At 37.7% G+C, this 19,729-nt stretch overlaps 1 protein-coding gene across 2 annotated transcripts in view; it reads left to right on the plus strand.

Moving 5' to 3' along the window:
• The window catches only part of LOC127662626 (connector enhancer of kinase suppressor of ras 3-like), a 114,719-nt gene that overhangs the window by 80,682 nt on the left and 14,308 nt on the right, over positions 1 to 19,729 (plus strand). For both annotated transcript variants that reach the window (XM_052153902.1, XM_052153903.1), the window contains exons 16-18: positions 17,364 to 17,417; positions 17,565 to 17,604; positions 17,711 to 17,880. In XM_052153902.1, coding sequence (XP_052009862.1) covers positions 17,364 to 17,417; positions 17,565 to 17,604; positions 17,711 to 17,880 — 264 coding nt within the window. The remainder of the gene's footprint in view (positions 1 to 17,363; positions 17,418 to 17,564; positions 17,605 to 17,710; positions 17,881 to 19,729) is intronic.

The following is a 19,729-nucleotide window of genomic DNA, read 5'->3' on the forward strand; positions in this document are numbered from 1 at the left end:
ATCACTCACATGGACAGCATTTCAGCCATGACATAAATATTTCATTTTTATTTGGTATCCAAAGAGGCTGAATGGATCGGGGTCAGTGAATGATCATGTGTCCATTAAGTGGTCAAAATGTTAGTGAATTGGGCCAGTCCATAAATGCTGAAATACACACCATTTGAAAAGTATAGCCACAACACGTGAACATTGTGCATGTAACATGATTTTAGTTTGATAAAATCTCTTACTAACCTTATCTGTGTGACGTTATACCTTTTCAACTTCCTTGCTATGACAACTAAATCCCTATTGGATAGGCTATTACTGTAGTGACATCTAGTGGTGAATATTTGGTAACAACACTTCAGCAAAACTTGATATTGAATACATCTTTGGTTAGCTTATTTTAAGCTTATTTACAGTTAGCTACTCTCTTTGTTATCATGACTTCTCTAAAATGAAATGCAAATGAAATGACAAAAGGATGATGACCAGTTTGCCCTATCACGTACATGCCTGTGAGTTAAATTACATTACAATGTCAAAACATTATAATAGCGAAAACCTCAAATGTAATAAACGGTCCTAAAGGTTATAAAATTATGTAATGATTTATACATAATGTAATCCATGTACCCATTCACTTTACATTAAATGTCCACTTGTTTTACTAGTTTTGATAACTCATTAATAAACAGTTCATAGGTTTCCACTTAAAATTAAGGTAAACTTTCATATGTTACTATTGTTCATAACTCCCTAATAAATTATTCATATGAGCTATTACATTCAGGGCTTTTATTTTATTTTAACACCTTATTGGGCCTTTATTTAGCACCAAAATATATTTAAGGCCTACATTACATGTAGGACAAAAAGTTCATTATTAAGGTTCATTATTACATTTAGGATTAACAGATCTTACATTTAGTGCCTTCAATACATTTAGGATAAACCATTGTTATATTAAGGCCAAAATGTTTTTACATTTAGGCCTGTTATTATTACATTTAGAGCCAGTATTATATTTAGGACAAAAAGCTATTACATTTACTGCATTACATTTGGCCATTATCACTTTTTGGACAAAAGTTGTTACTTGTAGACCTGTTATTATATTTAGGGCCATTGTTTCATTTGGGAATAAATGGTGTTCCATTTAGGGGCGTTTTTACATTTAGGGCCATAATAACATTTAGGATAAGAGCGGTTACATTTAGGGTCTTCATTACATTTTGGACAAAACTGTTATATTTAAGGCTGTTACATTTAGGCCTTTTTTTTTTTTTTTGACAATTTAGGCAGTTTAGTTCGAAACAGAGCATGAAATAATGTGACCGTTTCATAATGAAATTAGTAATGTAAAAGCTGTCATGCAGACCGGGGCGTGCACAGCGGTACCGAACCCGAGACTACCTATAGGAGGTGGTCCGAGTTTGGTTGCAATGGAACTGTAGCACGAGTCGTGTGAATGTGAGGGGGCTTTCACATTGATATCACATTTGCTGCGGTCCAAGTGTGATTGTGTCCCCCTCAGCGTTTTTCTGGTTTCACACTCACTTGATTCTATCAAACCCCGGTCCATTTGCGTTCATTTTAGGTCATCACAAATACGCATGGTTAACACAACGCGACTCATAATAACATTTTTTTGCTATTGGTGCCATGATGCCCAGCAGAGTGAACGACAACTGCGTATATGTGCGCTTCATGTCGTAACTCATCAGATGTCCAGGGGAAGGCGGCTTGCTGCTGCTTGCAAATGGCGTTTTTTGAGGAGACCGCTGATTGCAAGGAATTAATTCGCATCTTTGTATACACTGCACACCTACTCGCGCTCGTGATTAGGTGAAGTTATTGCCCCTGTCATCTCCTATTATATAATATATTTATAAACTATAATAGTGTTTATAAGGTGGATAGATAGACACAAGTACAATCAACACTATTAATACTGTCTATGTCATTGTGGTGCCATTACATTTTCGGGACTTTCAGGAATGTGTGGATCCTCGTGTGTTGTTGAAGCTAATGATGTCATCATCGGCAAAAACGCATGCGCAGATTACATCCTGAAAGAATGTGCACCCGAGTCAAAGTTGCTTTCACATTCACGCAAATCACGCTACAGTTCCATTGCAACCGAACTCAGACCACCTTCTACAGGTAGTCTCTGGTTCGGTACTGCGGTGTGCATGACAGCTTTCACATTACCAATTTTACATGCGAACCGCGCTCTGTTTCAAACTAAACTGCCAGTGTGAAAGCACCCTGAAAGCGACTCTGGTGCGCACTCGTTCAGGAATTAAAGTAACCTGAGCATGCGTTTTAGCTGAAGACTACATCATTAGGGTCAACAACACACAAAGATCCACACATTCCTGAAATTTCCAAAAAAACTAATGACACCACAATGACATACAGTATTAATAGTGTTGATTGTACTTGCAGTGGCGCCCCCAGAAAATTTTAATAGGGGTGGCCAGTGGAGGCCACAGCAAAATCTTGGGCTGGCACCAAAAACAAACAAAAAATTCAGTGTAATGTGTGTTATACTTGTTTACATTTCTTTCTGGTTAATGTAACAATATAACTTTAAAGCCGCAGTCTGTAACTTTTTTTTGGTTAAACATTTTCCAAAATCAATTTGTCACGTGTGAAAATGCAGCCGTGTCAAATCGTTTGTAGCCTCTTCTTACAGCAGCTGGAATGTAATTAAACTTGTCATTTTGATGGCGGTTTGTAATCCAGCAAGTTAAAAACGACTGTCTATGAAATTGCTTTTTTAAAACATTAATGATAGATATTCAACATTACAGTATAATTGAAAGCTATATCAATTTCAACATTTATTAGGCTATGGAAATTAACAACTTTTTCATTTAAGTGAACTGAAAACAATCTTCACATAACCCATTAGAATAGATGTTGTATTTACCTGTGGCCTTCCTACCTGTCTAACAGATAGGAAATATATAGAAATTGAATAAAGTTATCATACATTCTGCCCGGCATAAATAAATTATATATAGATTAATTCTTATTAAAGCTACAATTTTCTGATACCTTTGTTCTTTTATTAACATTAATAACAGACATCACAGCAACTGGTTTATTAGGCTACTGTGACTTTAAGATCTGCCGCTGCCTAACATGGCATCTCATTTTCTCACAACTCTTTACGTTCATTTAAGACGTTATTTAACACATTTAAGACCGCTCTTATGAGAATACTCGACAAAACCGACATTTTGACATAATTCTGTGTGTTATTGTTTGTTTTCTCTTCATCCTCTGCAAATTGATATAGCACAGTGTGACTAGTCATAGCTAGTAAACTAACTTTGCAGCTTATCAGCGCTAGCGTTAATTTCAGCTAATGTTAATTCAACACTGTAAAAACTTTACTGAGGATAAGTTAACTTAGAACATACATTCATGTCTTCACTATAAGCCACTACTGTTATGCATACATACCCGTTGCCGTTTGTCGTCTCTCCTAAAAGTGTAGATGCTCTCCTGTGGTGGAATCAATCAGTCAGTCAGTCCTGCTTCTTGCACTGACTGAGTAGTCAACGACGGGATTGGAGAGGGGAAGGGGCAGTGAAACTCTGGTGGTGGCGCGGGTGCCAATCACATAGTTCGTGTTTTATTTAATTTCACATCACGAACTATTGTGAATTTACATTATGTATTCAAATTAATAGTACCCACTGCAAAAATCATACTAGGGGTGGCCAGAGTTTACACAGTGGTGGCCATGGCCGCCACCCCTTGGGGGCGCCCCTGTGTACTTGTGTCTATCTATCCACCTTATATACTATTATAGGTTATAAATATATGATATAATAGGAGATGACAGTGGCGATATCGAGCGTGAGTAAACGTGCAGTGTAAATACAGATGCAAATTAATTCCTTGCAATCAGCTTTCTACTTAATCGAATTCTTAAATATTTTATTGATAAAACTGAATGTAGTCAGGTTTAGTCATATTAAATTAGATTTTGAACTTGAATAAAACCAGTTAATTTCCATGTTACCACATTAACCCTTAAATGCATTGTAAGTTTCCCAAACACTCTTACATATTCGGGTCTTTAGACACCCGGCACTTCTATCTATCAATGGCTGTGCAAAATGCCCGTATAGTGTAACATTTAAAAAAATATTTTCAAGATAATTGTAAAACAATAACATAAAATATATTTGTATATGTTTTGATGTTTTATTTTTCATTAATTAAAGAGATACTGCAACAAATCAGGACAAATCAAGAACAGGATTCATTATTTTCACTCAGCTCATGTTGTTCTTTGTCAAGTAGCAATGTCAAATTTAAATCAAGTCAATCACTGAAACAATGGCACCACATTGAGTAAGAAATTGCATGTATATTTTGTATGTGTACACGCCTACATTGTTGATAATTCATTGTCGCACTGAAGTCATCGTGATCTAGTATTTATTTGGATAAAAATATTGTACTCATTTCTCTTATAAGACATGAGAAATGATAGTAAACTTAAATAGATATGAAATAATTATTAAAAAATATAATTTATGGAAGTGGAAAAAACAAAACAAACACCACTCCTACACACTCTAGAGACAATATAAACTTTTGATACTTAAGCCATTATACAAATGTTTTTTTTTTTTGTTTGTTTTTTGCCTTTTTTGTGTGTGTAAATGCCCAGGTATACTTCCTTTTGCGCGTTCTGTTCTGTCTCGTGCACATTTGTGTGTGCACAGCTTTGAAAGTATACCTCCAGCGGATGAGAACGAATGGACGCGTTCAACACATGCGCGGTACAATTGCTTTGTTATTCGCTACCAGGCGTTAGAGGGCAGCATCGAGTCATGTCATTTTCAGGACATTCGCTCTGAAGGATAATGAAGAGAATGAGAATAATGAGATTCCGCCATTTAGAGAAGCAAGAACAACATGGCAAAACGATGAAGAAGGATTTGCTCTTCGACTATTGTTTGACAGTACAACCCAACTGTGTATTGCCACCTAGTGGACTCTTCTATCTCAATAGCCAACCATGCGCATTTGTCCACGCACCATCCGAGCCGACAGAAAAATGTGGCTGTACGTGAACTCTGTGCGCAGAGACACTCCTGATGACGGAAATTCCGTCAAGCAGACTGTCACGGAACGCGGACAGGCAAAGTATACTTTGGGCTTTAAACTATTTATAAGAGATAGACTGAGGAATCCTAAAGATGTGTGGGCACAACTCCAAAAAATAGATGAGGTACAGGGGTTGGAATTAGGCCCCGGGTCTCTAAAGACCCGAGGTATACGTTTAAGTGTTAAGCACATTTTTAGGCAACCACGTCTCATAGAATGAACGTTACAATAACTATCATTTTTTTAAACTGACTTGAACGTGCCATGTTCTACATTTCGCTGCAGTTTTCTGATGAAATTAACACTAGGGACACTACAACAACTGTGCGTTTTATTCACTTTCGCAGAGTACATCGGCTGATTATGACTTTATAAACACTTTTATTTTCACACTGCTATGCTATGATATCTAACTTTTCCTAAAACGCATCATTTGAAAAACTACACATTTTAGTGCTAGTATTACAGACTAACTTTCACGCTTATTCCAATGTTATAAGCTTCCGCGATTGCGCACCTGGTTGACACTGGACTTTGGACTCGAAAGTCCGCAGCTTCAGACAAGCACACAAGCTTCTGTGAGACGAGAGTGTCATAGGAGCGACATAAAATTATATGTTTTCTTCAGAATTTGTGCTTTTATTTCTCATTTTGTTTTTGGACACTATTGGTTAGGTTAAAGGAATGTTCTGGCTTCAATACAAGTTATGCTCCGTTGACAGCATTTGTGGCATAATGTTGATAACCACAAAACTCTATTTAGACTCGTTCCTCCTTTTCTTAAAAAAAAAAAAGCAAATATTGAGTGAATGTGGCCAATTTTTGGAGGGTTTAAAGGTAGAAATGTGGATCTTATTTTATCAAAGCAATGACATTAATTCTTTTGGTCATTTTTTTTTTAGCTGTAAAGTTTGAGTTGTCATTTTGTTACAGTTGTTTAGGGTTTGTTGACATTATATCGGCATGATAACGAAGTTGTAAAATTGGCTATAAATTTACACAGAAAAGGTTAGCAAGTGATTTTTATCACACTAAAATCATGTTTAAATTCATATCCTTGATGTCTTGTGTCTATCATTTTGAAAAATCAGTATTTTAACGTTCATAAATTTGTCCCCATTCACTTCCATTGTAAGTACCTCAATGGAACCTCGATTTTTGCTTTTTTAAAGAAATCAAATCACTTTATTGTCACATGACTATATACACAAGTGCAACAGTAGGTGAAAGTTGTGTGTGCAGTTCCGAGCAACATAGCAGTCATGACAGTGACAATAAACAACATATTTACACAACACAATTTACATATCAAATGTACACATAATTACACAACACAATAATAATATACAATGTACAGTAAACAATACACACAGTATAGAATGCACATACAATAAAAAAAGTATATATAAAAAAATATATATATATATATATATATATATATATATATATATATATATATATATTTTTTTTTATATATACTTTTTTTATATATACTTAATATATATATATATATATATATATATTTGCTGTATATATATATTTGCTGTAGTTCTATTGTGGAGAATATAATTATGACAGTCCAGTGTGAGATAATAGATTAATAAAGTGCAGTGCTGATTATTGATCGTGAGAGATCAAGTGTTCAGAAGTCTGATTGCTTGGGGAAAGAAGCTGTCATGAAGTAGGCTGGTGCGGGTCCTGATGCTGCGATACCACCTGCCTGATGGTAGCAGTGAGAGCAGCCCATGACTCTGGTGGCTGGAGTCTGTGATGGTCTTCCAAGCTTTTTTCACACACTGCCTGTTATATATGTCCTGGAGGGAGGGAAGCTCACCTCCGATGATGTTTCTGGCAGTTCGCACCACCCTTTGCAGGTCTTTGCGGTTGTGGGTGGTGCTATTGCAGTACCAGCTGGTGATTCAGCCAGTCAGAATGCTTTCTACAGTGCTGGTGTAGAACCGTATGAGGATGTGGTGGTTCATTCCAAACTTCCTCAGCAGTCTCAGGAAGAAGAGGCGCTATTGAGCCTTGAACCCGGAATATTCCTTTTAAGTTGTTGGTTTAAGGGAAGGATGTCTGTTTTGTTCACCTCTTAGTTTATTTTTTATCACTATTGGTTTAGGTAAAATTGAGGTTAGGGAGGTACATTTATCAAATTAAAACCTCCATCTAATATTCACCGTAAAAACCTCATCGGATTACGACACCATTTCACACACTTTTGGCACCCCCTGGTGGACCTTTCACTGGAAACTGCAGCCAAAAGTTTAATGATGCACGTAAAATAGTCACAAAATATTTATGAGACCAGGCTGTTTTTAGGTTACCTGTCAAGAATTTTTTCTGTGTGACAAAGAGCTCTGCACAAAACACATTTGTATAACCAAAAAAATTTGGATCTCTTAAAGTTGTACATTTAAATTATAATAATGAAAATAAAAAATAGCGTTTAGATTTTATAATTTTTTTTTACAATCTTTTCTTTAAATTTAGTTCAATTGTAAATATTATGAACAGTGCTGGCAGAGAGTGCTCATGACGTCAGAAAGGGCAGAGAGTGTATGTCTTTAATGGGACTGCCCTTCACCTGTAACAGTTGAGTGATCGTGGAAACACATCAACATTGATATATGCATGTCTACTGTGCTGTTATGTGTAGAATAAGAACTGAAGGGTGTTTTGAAATGTGTCTTCCGTTAGCAGAAGTCTTTTTTTTTCTCTCTCTCTCTCTCTCTCTCTCTCTCTCTCACACTCTCACTCTAACTCTCTAAAATGAGCAGAGTGTGGGCTTGAAGTCTTAACTTTAAAAGTGATAGAAGGACAGTAAAATGTAATTTCAGAATACAAAAAAAAATACATCGGCTGTCAGACGCTCCATCTGCTTGAGTGTGGTGAACAGGTAAACCAGATAATATATTAGCATTTATTATACAGGTGAAGCAGATAATATCTTCTAAACAACTGGGGACTCAAAGAGCTTTCAAAAATATCAATCATCTATTAATATTTCTTTTCAACCACACTTTTAATAGTCTATGTACATACTCATATGTTTTAGTGTTTGATTGTAACACCCACTGTTGGTAGGCTATATTGTTTATCATGGCAAGAATGTAGGCAAATTGTGTTTGATATAAATGCCCTCTGGAAATATACCTTCTATTTACCGTCTATGGCTGATTATCAGGGCTACAATTGTGTTAAATACATGTCCAAAACAGAATGATACAGTTGCAAGTGAAGAAAATACAGTTTTTTTAGAGTTCTGTCATTCTATATTAACTGAAAGAGGAACATGGACATTTTGCAGAAATTGGGCAATAGTTGCTTTCATTAAGCTTGTGCCATTTTATTTTTATTTTTTTTAATTTCCTGTGTTAATGCTGGTCATTGAATGATTCAACTATTTTGCTTGGCTTCTGTATTGTGTATATTCTTCCAGGCTGACAAAGTAGAGGGTTATCGTCACACTGTTTTGGCCACATTCATCAATACTGCAACATTGAAAAAATATATACTTTTTACATTGTGAAGTATTTATAGATCATTGTAGTTTTCCCTTGTTACTGGCTTTTATTTTTGCTTAATTTGCTTAAAAAATTATAATAAAAGTAACATGTCCATATGCATTGCAGTACTGAGAATTGGACAAATGTGCTCAAGAGTCCTGAAAATAATGTCACAATGCATAAACATCTTTATGGTCCTGAATGAAGGCTTTGTTTTCTTCATGCTTTTTATTACTATTGATATGGGATTAAATATGACCAGGACATTTTCTTGACAGGCTTCAAACGAATCACCCACTGATGGCAATGGGGTGTACAACAATGACCTCCATAGGTTTTAGATGTGTTCATTTCTAAGTCATCATTACTTGCACATGCTCAACCTGTTTAGTGCCATCTGCACATTTGATGATTTTTAAATGATCAAATTCTTTGTCCTTGGAATATAGTGATCTGTAACTTTCTATTATATTGGATATTTAAAGTTGTTATAGCTGTTTGTTCAGTGGACACAGTGAAGTATTTAGATTTTTGAAATAAAAAAAAAAATTGTTCCTATTTTGAAGTGACCAGGTAAAGGAAGTCCCTTGGGGTAAGATGCCCCCACCCCCTCCACTCACGATTGGGCCAGGCGGTTGTTTCTGGTGTCATTATTAATCAATTGAATAATTATTACCTTATTGTTAAATATTTCTATGCATTAGATGCAAATTTCAAACATCTTTATCCTTATAACCTAATAGGCTAATTGAGTGGAATTCAAATTCGTAGTATTGTTATTATGACATGCCTTCAATTAGAAAAATGGATTAGAAATATGTCTTTTATAAGTATAAATTCATAGGCCTGAACGGTTTATAAATCATAGAATAAGTTTACCTTTCAGATGAATCTCCTTCACTGGGATTCTGATATTTGATTTGCCTGTCATTGTTCAGTTATTCAATTATTCAACTAAATTGTGAAAATAAACAGTTAACATAAAATATTAGATTTTATATTTTAATTTATATTTCAAAATACAGCATTGCGCACAAGTTTTAGGCACTGGTGAAAAATGTTGCATAGTAAAGATGTCTTCAAAAATAATGCCATAAATACTTTTCATTTATCAATTAATGTCATGCAAATCAATATTTTTTATGTGACCACCTTTGCCTTCAAAACAGCCCCAATTCTTCTAATTACATCTGGACACAGTTTTTCTTGGTTGTTTGCAGATAGGATGTTCCAAGCTTCTTGGAGAATTTGCCACAATTCTTCTATCTATTTTGGCTGTCTCAATTGCTTCTATCTCTTCATTTAATCCCAGACTGACTTGATGTTCAGTAGGGGGTCTGTGGGGGCCATGCTATCTGTTGTAGGGCTCCCTGTTCTTCTATTCTAATCTATTCTATTTACAAAAGTAATGTTTGGAAGTCTAAATTGAATATTTCCTATTAACACACTAAAGCTAAAGATATAGAACCATCTTAAGATAAATGTTTTTGTGAAACATCAAGACTTTTGCACAGTACTGTATATTACTAAGAATAGGGCTGGGCGATATGGCCAAAATTGTTATCACGATAATCTTTTTCATATTGTTTGATATTGATATTTATCATGATATACATTTACACATTGCACTTTTTATTTCAGAGTTGACAGAAGAAAAGAAGAAATGTTTTATTCTAAACAGTCAAAATAGGCTCCAGAGCAGTGGGGTCTGCGGGATCTTTTACCAATTTTACCGTCTTTTACAGTTTATCAATTGGAAATGAATGTTAAAAGATCAACTGTTCTGAAGCATAGTGACATCAGTCCAGTATTTGTTGGAATATTTTACATTAAAATTAAATATTGTTTATATTTCTTTTGATTCAGATACCCAAGTATGGGGCATAGAAGCCCTTGTGACTGTGGAATGATGCTGAATGTAGGTTCAGGGGTGTCCAGAGAGAAAATTTAGAACATGTTTTTTAAAAAAATTTAAAAAACATTTGTATATATTTTCATTAAAGTGAGAGTAGTCTACCAACTTGTAATTTTAGTCTTATCCATTCCAGACATCTAATTAATTTTCACAAAATTAGAACAGAAATCGATTTGTTTATTTGATTTGTTTATTATTAAAGGCTCGTAACATGCTGATTAATGAAGATACATTTATAAGGGAAAAACGTTATGGTCTAAAAGGTGCTTTGAAACCACGTTAACTCATGCATTTCATGTCTACACACATGCAGGGAAAAGAGGCAATGCGTGCGGAATGGGACAGGGCAGACATTATGCATGTTTGGTGCTAGAGAACAATATTCAAGATTACAGCGCAGAAAGATCAGAGCTGTTGTCCACATCACTGTTGTTCTGTCACGCTCTTCGCTAGAGATGATGAGAGGGTGCAACCGTTGTCATGAAGTCTTGCGGTGCGGAATCAATCCGGTGTCCGAAACCTAATTGTTAGCAAGGCAGCTAGCATTAGCAAGTTCATCCAGTCTGACCCTACATTACCACTGGTGCGTTGTGAGCAAAGCTGAGAGCGTTTTCAATTCATTCCTATGAAAGCCAAGCGTCATGCTCGCAAGGTGGATCGTAGGATTGGCAGCGGTGTGGAGCAAGCTCTCTCCTAGTGCTGTGAGCACCTTTGAGCGGATTTCGTCGCCCCCAATGTAAACGCAGCCTGAGAAAGCCGAACTGCTTGTGTTTTAGCTACACACAGTAAATATCGAAAATTCTTCAAAAGCTTATCGTGGATTTTCTTTATTGTGATATATATCGATATAGTTTTATCGCCCAGCCCTAACTAAGAATGATAGCAGAGGTATTTTATACATTCTGTAAAAATCGGATGACAGCTGGTTCAAGTTTACCCTGGGGAGGCTTCTTCCCCCAGGCGGGGGGTCATCAACACAATCATTCCTCAGCACCTGATTAGAAAGCTGAACCTGCTGGGCCTGGACACTTCCCTCTGCAACTGGATCCTGGACTTCCTGACTGGGAGACCTCAGTCAGTCCGGATCGGCAACAACATTTCCACCACACTGGGGCCCCCCAGGGCTGTGTGCTCAGTCCACTGCTGTTCACTCTGCTGACTCACGACTGTGCAACAATGCACAGCTCGAACCACATCGTCAAGTTCGCTGATGACATGACCGTGGTGGGTCTCATCAGCAAGAACGACGAGTCAGCATACAGAGAGGAGGTGCAGCGGCTAACGGACTGGTGTAGAGCTAACAGCCTGTCTCTGAATGTGGACAAAACAAACGAGATGGTTGTTGACTTCAGGAGAGCACATAGGGAACACTCTCCACTGAACATTGACGGCTCTTCTGTGAAGATCGTCAAGAGCACCAAATTCCTTGGTGTTCACCTGGAGGAGAACCTCACCTGGTCCCTCAACACCAGCTCTATTACAAAGAAATCCCAGCAGTGTCTCTACTTTCTTCGAAGGCTGAGAAAAGCACATCTCCCACCCACCATCCTCACTACATTCTATAGAGGTACTATTGAGAGCATCCTGAGCAGCTGCATCACTGCCTGGTTTGGGACTTGCACCGTTTTGGACCGCAAAGCCCTGCAGAGAATAGTGAGAACAGCTGACAAGATCATAGGGGTCTCTCTTCCCTCCATCAAAGACATTTACATAAAACGCTGCATCCGCAAAGCAACCAGCATTGTGGATGACCCCGCACACCCCTCACACAAACTCTTCACCCTCCTGCCGTCTGGCAAGAGGTACCGAAGCATTCGTGCCCTCACGGCCAGACTGTGTAACAGCTTCTTCCTCCAAGCCATCAGACTCCTCAATACTCAGGGACTGGTCTGACACACACACACACACACCTGAACACATTCCAACTTTTGCACATGTCCAGAGTTGCAGTTTAATTCATTGTCACTTTATACCTGGCTGCTACCTCAATAACTGCTATGTCCATAGAACACCATTTCATAGTATGATATGTTTACATTTATGTTATGATTTAAATGCAAATGCTCTTTTGTGTCTATAACGCATCTTATTGTGGTGATATCAATAAAAAGATGTTGTTGAAGCCCAAAATCTGTGTGGCATTACAGTGGTGTCAGAAGTGTGATGTTGAACTGTGATTTAACACCGATCTTGTGGGATCTGTACAGTCTTGTTGCAGAGTGGTCTGGCCCTGCAGATTGTTCTTGATCTTGCTATTACTGTCCAGCTGCATTACGAGACACTCATGGCAGCACTCGAGTGGCGTTTTGGGAAGAGGTGTACATGGAGCAATGGCAGGATAAGTTGCCTACTCATCGGAGGATGGCGGGTGTAAGCCTGGTGCCCCGGTAGATGTCCAATTCTATGTCCGACGAGGGTACCCACAGTTTGCGGTGGGGGTATAGGGGGAGTTGGCCCTTTACAGTTTTCTGCAGGCACTCCTGCCTGTAAGAATGTGGGTCATGATTACGGCCTCTACATTTCATGCACTATGGATGCTTACCTCCAACCACAAGTACTCAAGGATCGGTGGTGTGGGTCATTTAATAAAGACCCTGAAATGGTTGCGTACTCGTTTCCACTGGGTGGGTTGCCTGTCAAGACGTGGAATTGTATGTGCACTGCTGCAATGTATGCACTGCCCAAAAGGGCCATCTCAAAGACCACATGCCATGTACTTGATGGGGGCACCCATAGTGTTGAGGTGGACATTCTCAGGCAATTTCCCGCCTCAGAGGCGTGGAATTACTACGTTCTTGTCGCCATGGATCATTTAACGAAGTGGCTGGAGGCGTATGCGATTCCTGAACAAAGTGCCATCACGACTGCGAGGAAGTTAGATGAGATGTTCCGGTTCGGGGTACCTGAGGAGATCTACAGCGATCAAGGGCGGAACTTGGAGGTGGAGGTATTCACGGAGGTCTGTCGGCAGTTGGGGGTGCGAAAGACCCGTATCACTTCACCTGCAGCGGGACGGTCTAATGGAACGCTTACCATTCAGCTTACCATCTTCACTAACAAGAGCTGGATTAAATTTTCTAGGGCACCTAATTCCTGGTGGCTCCAGTATAGATTACCTCTGCCAGCTGCTGTACCGTTTGCGGGTAGTTCATACCAGAAGCGTTCTAATGACGCAAGGAAAAACAGCCAGGACTTTGGTGCTGGAGATCAGGTTTGGGTTTACTGAGGTGTTTAAAAGGGTGTTCTTCTAAATTGGATATTCATTGGCTGGGACCCTGTGAGGTGTTGAAAAAGATCTCAGACGTATACAGGGTTCGGATGGGGCCTCAGCGGCACCGGACAGTGGTACTGCATAGTGACCGCTTGGCACTGTACCAGACATTGTCAGAGGTCCCAACAACTGAGGTCTTTGAGGACCTTATATACCCGTCGAGTACTGCGCCATCGATGGACATAACGGGGCTGCCGTCGCCTACACCTCTTTCCCCGCGTGGACAGATTACAAATGTGGAGCAATGTCACTGACGCACACAGCATGGCCTCGCTTCCTACGGGACTACGTCACATTGGAGGACTAAATTAATAAGAGCCGATGAGGATAACTTTATACCTAGTTCTGATTGGCTGTTCACGTTGCAAAGGATTATGGGTACATAGTATTATTTTCTCACACCATCCAGTTGATGTGTAGTGCTATTTGTTAGGTACTTTTGTGAGTTGTGTGTGCTAAGCTTACGGTGTTATATTACAGATGCTGGAGCTTCTGTCTGTTTATAATATTTGCCTGTATCCTATCTTGGTGATGTCAATAAAGGAGATTTTGTTGAACCCCAAAATATGTATTGCGTTACAATATTTTTCTCAGATTATTGAAAATATCCAAAGCAATCCCAGGAATCTCTTTCATACTATAAATATACTGCTCAAAGTTAACTGTCACCACATTGCCAGTCTCACATCAACTATGTAATAATTTTGTTAATTCCAAGATGACAATGTCTGTAAACTTATTCTTTCTACTCCATCTGTCTCTTCTGCTTCACCACTTCTGTTTTTATCTAGTTTTTCTGGCACCCCTCTCTCAAATTTCTCTCAACTTGACCCTGATTTGCTTAGTAAAGAAGTATCATGCATGAAAGCTACCACTAGCATACTAGATCCACTCCCTACTAGTTTATTTAAATCTTGTTTCACATCTCTGCGTCTGGCTGTTCTCAAAATAATAAATGACTGTATACTGGTTTTGTGCCAGAAGCATTTAAGATTGCTGCTGTAACTCCAGTTACAAAAACATGGATTTGGACATGTTCAACCACTTTTGTCCTATTTCTAATCTCCTCTTTCTTGCTAAAATCTTGGAGCTTGTTGTAGCCTCTCAATAATTTAATCACCTTACCATTTATATCCTATTTGTGGACTTAAGTTCAGCATTCAATGCCATCATGCCTGATCTTCTCTCAACCAAACTGACCCACCTCTCCATGCCAGCCACAATCTGTCGGTGGATGAACGGCTTTCTGACAGATAGGCAGCAGCTAGTGAGACTAGGGAAAATCACATCTGGGACCTTCACTATTAGCACTGGTGCTCCTCAGGGATGCATTCTCTCTCCACTGATCTTCTCTCTGTACACAAATGACTGCACTGCAAAGGACCCCTCTGTCAAGCTTCTGAAGTTTGCAGATGACACCATGGTTATTGACCTCATCCACAAATGGGAGGATGAACATCTCTCTGTCTGGTGTGGTCATAACAACCTTGAGCTGAACACACTCAAAACAGTGGATATGATAGTGGACTTCAGGATAAATCCCCCCATCTTGTTTATGAAAACTCTATAGTACTGAAACTGCTTTGGTTAAGGTTACTAATGACTTGCTGATAGCTTCAGACTCTGGCTCTCTTTCTATCCTTCTTGATCTTAATGCCGTCTTCGACATGATCATACGCAGTTTGTTTCTCTGGGTAACTGTAGGTCTGATATTGGTTCTATATACTCTGGTGTCCCCAGGGTTCAAGTTTAGACCCCTTTTTAGTATTTACATTTTATCTCTTGGTCAGCTCTTAAGATCACTTGATCTTAAGATCTACGTCCACTCTAAACCTAGCCATTGTGTGGAGGTCTCATATCTTTCAAATTGTATTTCTGAGATAAAAACATGGATGACACAATTGTCTTTGTCTTAACAGTAATAAGACTGAAGTTATGCTTCTTGGCTCTCCTCACCAGCTTCATATAGCAGGCTCTACAACTGTATGTCAACAGCTCTGTTTAGGAGTTTCAGAGAAAACTGCTCACTGCACTTAAGCATTTTTTTAATGCTTAAAACAGTCAACTATTAATCACAGAAATTAATGCATTAAATACCCACCCACAATTTTTTAATTTTTGATATGATAAAGGATGTAGTTGCTCGTGGAAATGCTGGTTTCTGATGTCAAAAAGTTAATTTCAGTTATTAAAACACAGAACTATTGATTACTGTAACTGCATTATCACTATGCCATAATTTCACAATGATGTTTCATTCACTCCTGTTCAAAAGACAATTCCAGATAAATATAATAATTCCTGACTTGTTGAAATCCCAAACACACATATCAGAAATGTACTACTTACTAGTAAAAAGGAAAAAAAAAATAGGTCAATAATTACATTGTTACCAGTGCAAATATCCATTCCTCATATCAACAATTGAATTACAACTGAAATGTTCAATTGATCAACAAAAACAAGTATTTTTGCTTTATGGTATTCAATTATTGATATAAAAAATAATTTTTGCTAGTAAGTAGTACTGTGTGAATTTTTAACTAGTAAGAAATGAATGATTGATACTTTTTGTCTGTAATTGCAGGTCATCACTGAAATTCTGCTTGTAAAATCTAGCAGCAGATATCAATAACAATATGTTATAATTGTAGAAATTAAATTTTTGGAAATCAAGAATGGGTATCTCCATGAGTAATTACTTCATTACTGATATTGTGGTGGGGTGAGCAAGAGACCGACACATGGGGTGTGGCGTCAGGCCTTGGAGAGGCATTTATTTGTAATAATTATAAATATAAAAAAGTTCCAAAGGGGAATAAATAGTGTCCATGGGGACAGTGTTCAAAATAAAGGTGAATCAGGCATCCAGGAATGGCCCAACAGCCGCAACGTGCTCCCTTACGCGTTCGTGGCTTGAGGGGCAGCGGCCTCTGTCGTGGTCCGTCTTCCCAAAGGCCATGGCGACTGTGAGGTCGGCTCGGCACCCATTACCCGTAGGCTATGGCACGTGCGGTCATCTCCCCCCACGACCAGGGTCAGACTGGCCATCGAGAGAACCGGGACTTTTCCAGTTATGCAGAACAGGCCACAAACCGGTACCCCTATATGCCGAAGGGGGCAGCGTTATGCAGAAAATGCCACCGCCAACACTACCTTAATACTAGGTATAAACAGGGTTAAAAAGTTGCACCTCTTCTTTCCTGCCCTATCCCGTTGTGAGCCTGGCTGAAGGCGGGGCGACTATAACGAGAGGGAGGGGCAGGTCGAGCCAACACAATATTAAGAATTAAAGTTTTTAATAGTGCTAATGTACTGTAGTTTCCGATATAAAAAAATTTTATTAGTGAAAATTTTATTGCAGATATCTATAATTCATATCTGGCACTGCATTTAACTGTATAACTGTTCAGAGGCTGATTTGTATTCTTATTCCAGATAATGGTGTGATTCTTTTGTCTGCATTTCCACCTATTAAAGGGCTACTGCTGACCACTAGACTGCCTTTAATGCTTTTTTTATGTTTGCTTTGGTCTACTTATAGGCCTCCTTCCCCATTTCTCTGGCTCCTCGTTTGGCCACGGATGAGTACAATCCAGTAATTATAATTTTTCTTATCTATGAAACATTTTGTTAATTATTTCATTGGTCTGCATTGAGAGAATATGAAAGGGACAAAAAGCATGATTACAAGACATGATGTGCTTATGGTAAAAACACAAGATATTTCATGAATTTCATGCAGGTGTCCCTCAGACAAAAGTCAAAGAAGAAGAATTGTGGAGGTAGGAATCATATTATGCAAATCATCCTGTGATTAAGTAATAAGTATTTTGCCTGTGTCATCATTTTAATATGCACATGTGGAATTTGTGCTGTTTGTTTTATCAGGAAGCCCCAGAATGAGCAGGAGGAGAGTTTCGGTGAAAGATCTGGACCCAGTGGATCATCAGGGCTGGCTCCATAGAAAGAAAGAGGGGAAGGGCTTTCTGGGTATTAAGTGGAAGAAGTATTGGTTTGTGCTAAAGAAAACCTCTCTGTACTGGTACACAAATCAAATGGTGAGTCATATTAATGCCATCTGTCTGCCTAACCCATACCATGCTGTTGTTTGCTCTATTACTGAATGGTGTTAATAAAAGATCATATATATATATTAGGGCTGTCGAGTTAACTCGTTAATAACGTGCGACTAATTATACAAAAAAATAACGCGTTAAAATAATTAACGCATTTAATCGCAGTACCACCTGTATACTCCAGAGGGCAGTAAGTGACATGTCAGCTGTGTGAGCAACACACAGTTTATACAGTGAAGAAACAACACAGATATGCGTTACTAAGGGTTCAAATGCGAACTAAGGGATCTCAATATGTGTTTAAAGATTGAGTATTAAACTATATTTAACTTGACACAGTGACCTAAATGTTTTATTTTTATGACGCAACACACCCGAGACACACAAGTGAACTCCTGGTGAAAGTGAACACCTACACCTGTCAGGAGTTATACAGTCATAATGAATGAGAAGGCCCTACTCGAAGCAGCCAGATCAGACAACATTTTTTTAATTCAAGATGTACTAAATCTGGTAAGATCGCATTTAATTGTTCAAGTCTTTAATAATGGAATTGATGTGCTTATTTGGAAATGTGCTTTTTAACGATTAGATTATTATTTTCACTTCATTATATTTACATTGAGTAGGTCTGAGCTGTTAAAAGGAGTTTGTATCGTAGACCTTATGCCAAACTGAGTGACGTTCACAGCGCCGTCATTAACGTTTAACATCACTGCAAAAATACATCTAATATCAAATCAATATTTATTCACCTAGTACAATAATAGTACGTTATCTCTCCCACTTGTCCCGCAAAATCAGGTCTGCTGACCTGCAACAGAGCAATAGCCAGGTCGTCACCCTATGTATACCCCTGGCTTGTTTCTAAAAAACAAAAACGCAGGTGTACATTGACGGTTCTTAAACAAACCCTCATAATAAATCTCCAACTGATTGACAAATTCACTTGTGAAATGGATTGCTGTGAACTGTATGCCAATGATTGACTTATGATCAATAATATGGTAATAAACAATGCATTGTATTCTAAAGCTACTTTTATATTGTTTTATCAATGATGAACTCTTCTGCTACAAGAATATGTAATGCATTTTAATTATCTGAATATTTTTTTTATTATATATATATAATTTTTTGATATTTAAAGATAACTATGTATAATTATTTCATCATTATGTATTGAATTATTGTTATATGAGGGGCTTTCTCAGCAAATATTTGTATATGCGATTAATTAATCGGGACACCATGTAATTAGTTCGATTAAAACATTTAATCGATTGACAGCCCTAATAATATATATATATATATATATATATATATATATATATATATATATATATATATATATATATATATATGGATATTTTATTAACACTATTGTATTGTGCACAAGTTTTAGGCACTGGTGAAAAATGTTGCATAGTGAGGATGCTTTAAAAAATAATGCAATCAATAGTTTTCATTTATCAATTAACATCATACAAAGTACATTAAACATAAAAAAAAAAAGCTAAATCAATATTTGGTGTGGCCACCTTTGCCTTTAAAACAGCACCGATTCTCCTAGGTACATCTGGACATCGGTTGTTGGCAGATAGGATGTTCCTTTTTTTCTTGGAGAATTTGCCACAATTCTTCTCTATTTAGGCTGTCTCAATTGCTTCTGTCTCTTTATGTAATCACAGACTGACACGATATTCAGTAGGCTATCTGTTGCAGGGCTCCCTGTTCTTCTATTCTAATCTTTTCTATTTGCAAAATTAATGTATGGAAATCAAAAATGTTTTTTTTTTTTCGTATTGACACTCTAAAATTGAATATATTA

This window comes from Xyrauchen texanus, chromosome 22, assembly GCF_025860055.1.
Source record: "Xyrauchen texanus isolate HMW12.3.18 chromosome 22, RBS_HiC_50CHRs, whole genome shotgun sequence".
NCBI lineage: Eukaryota > Metazoa > Chordata > Actinopteri > Cypriniformes > Catostomidae > Xyrauchen > Xyrauchen texanus.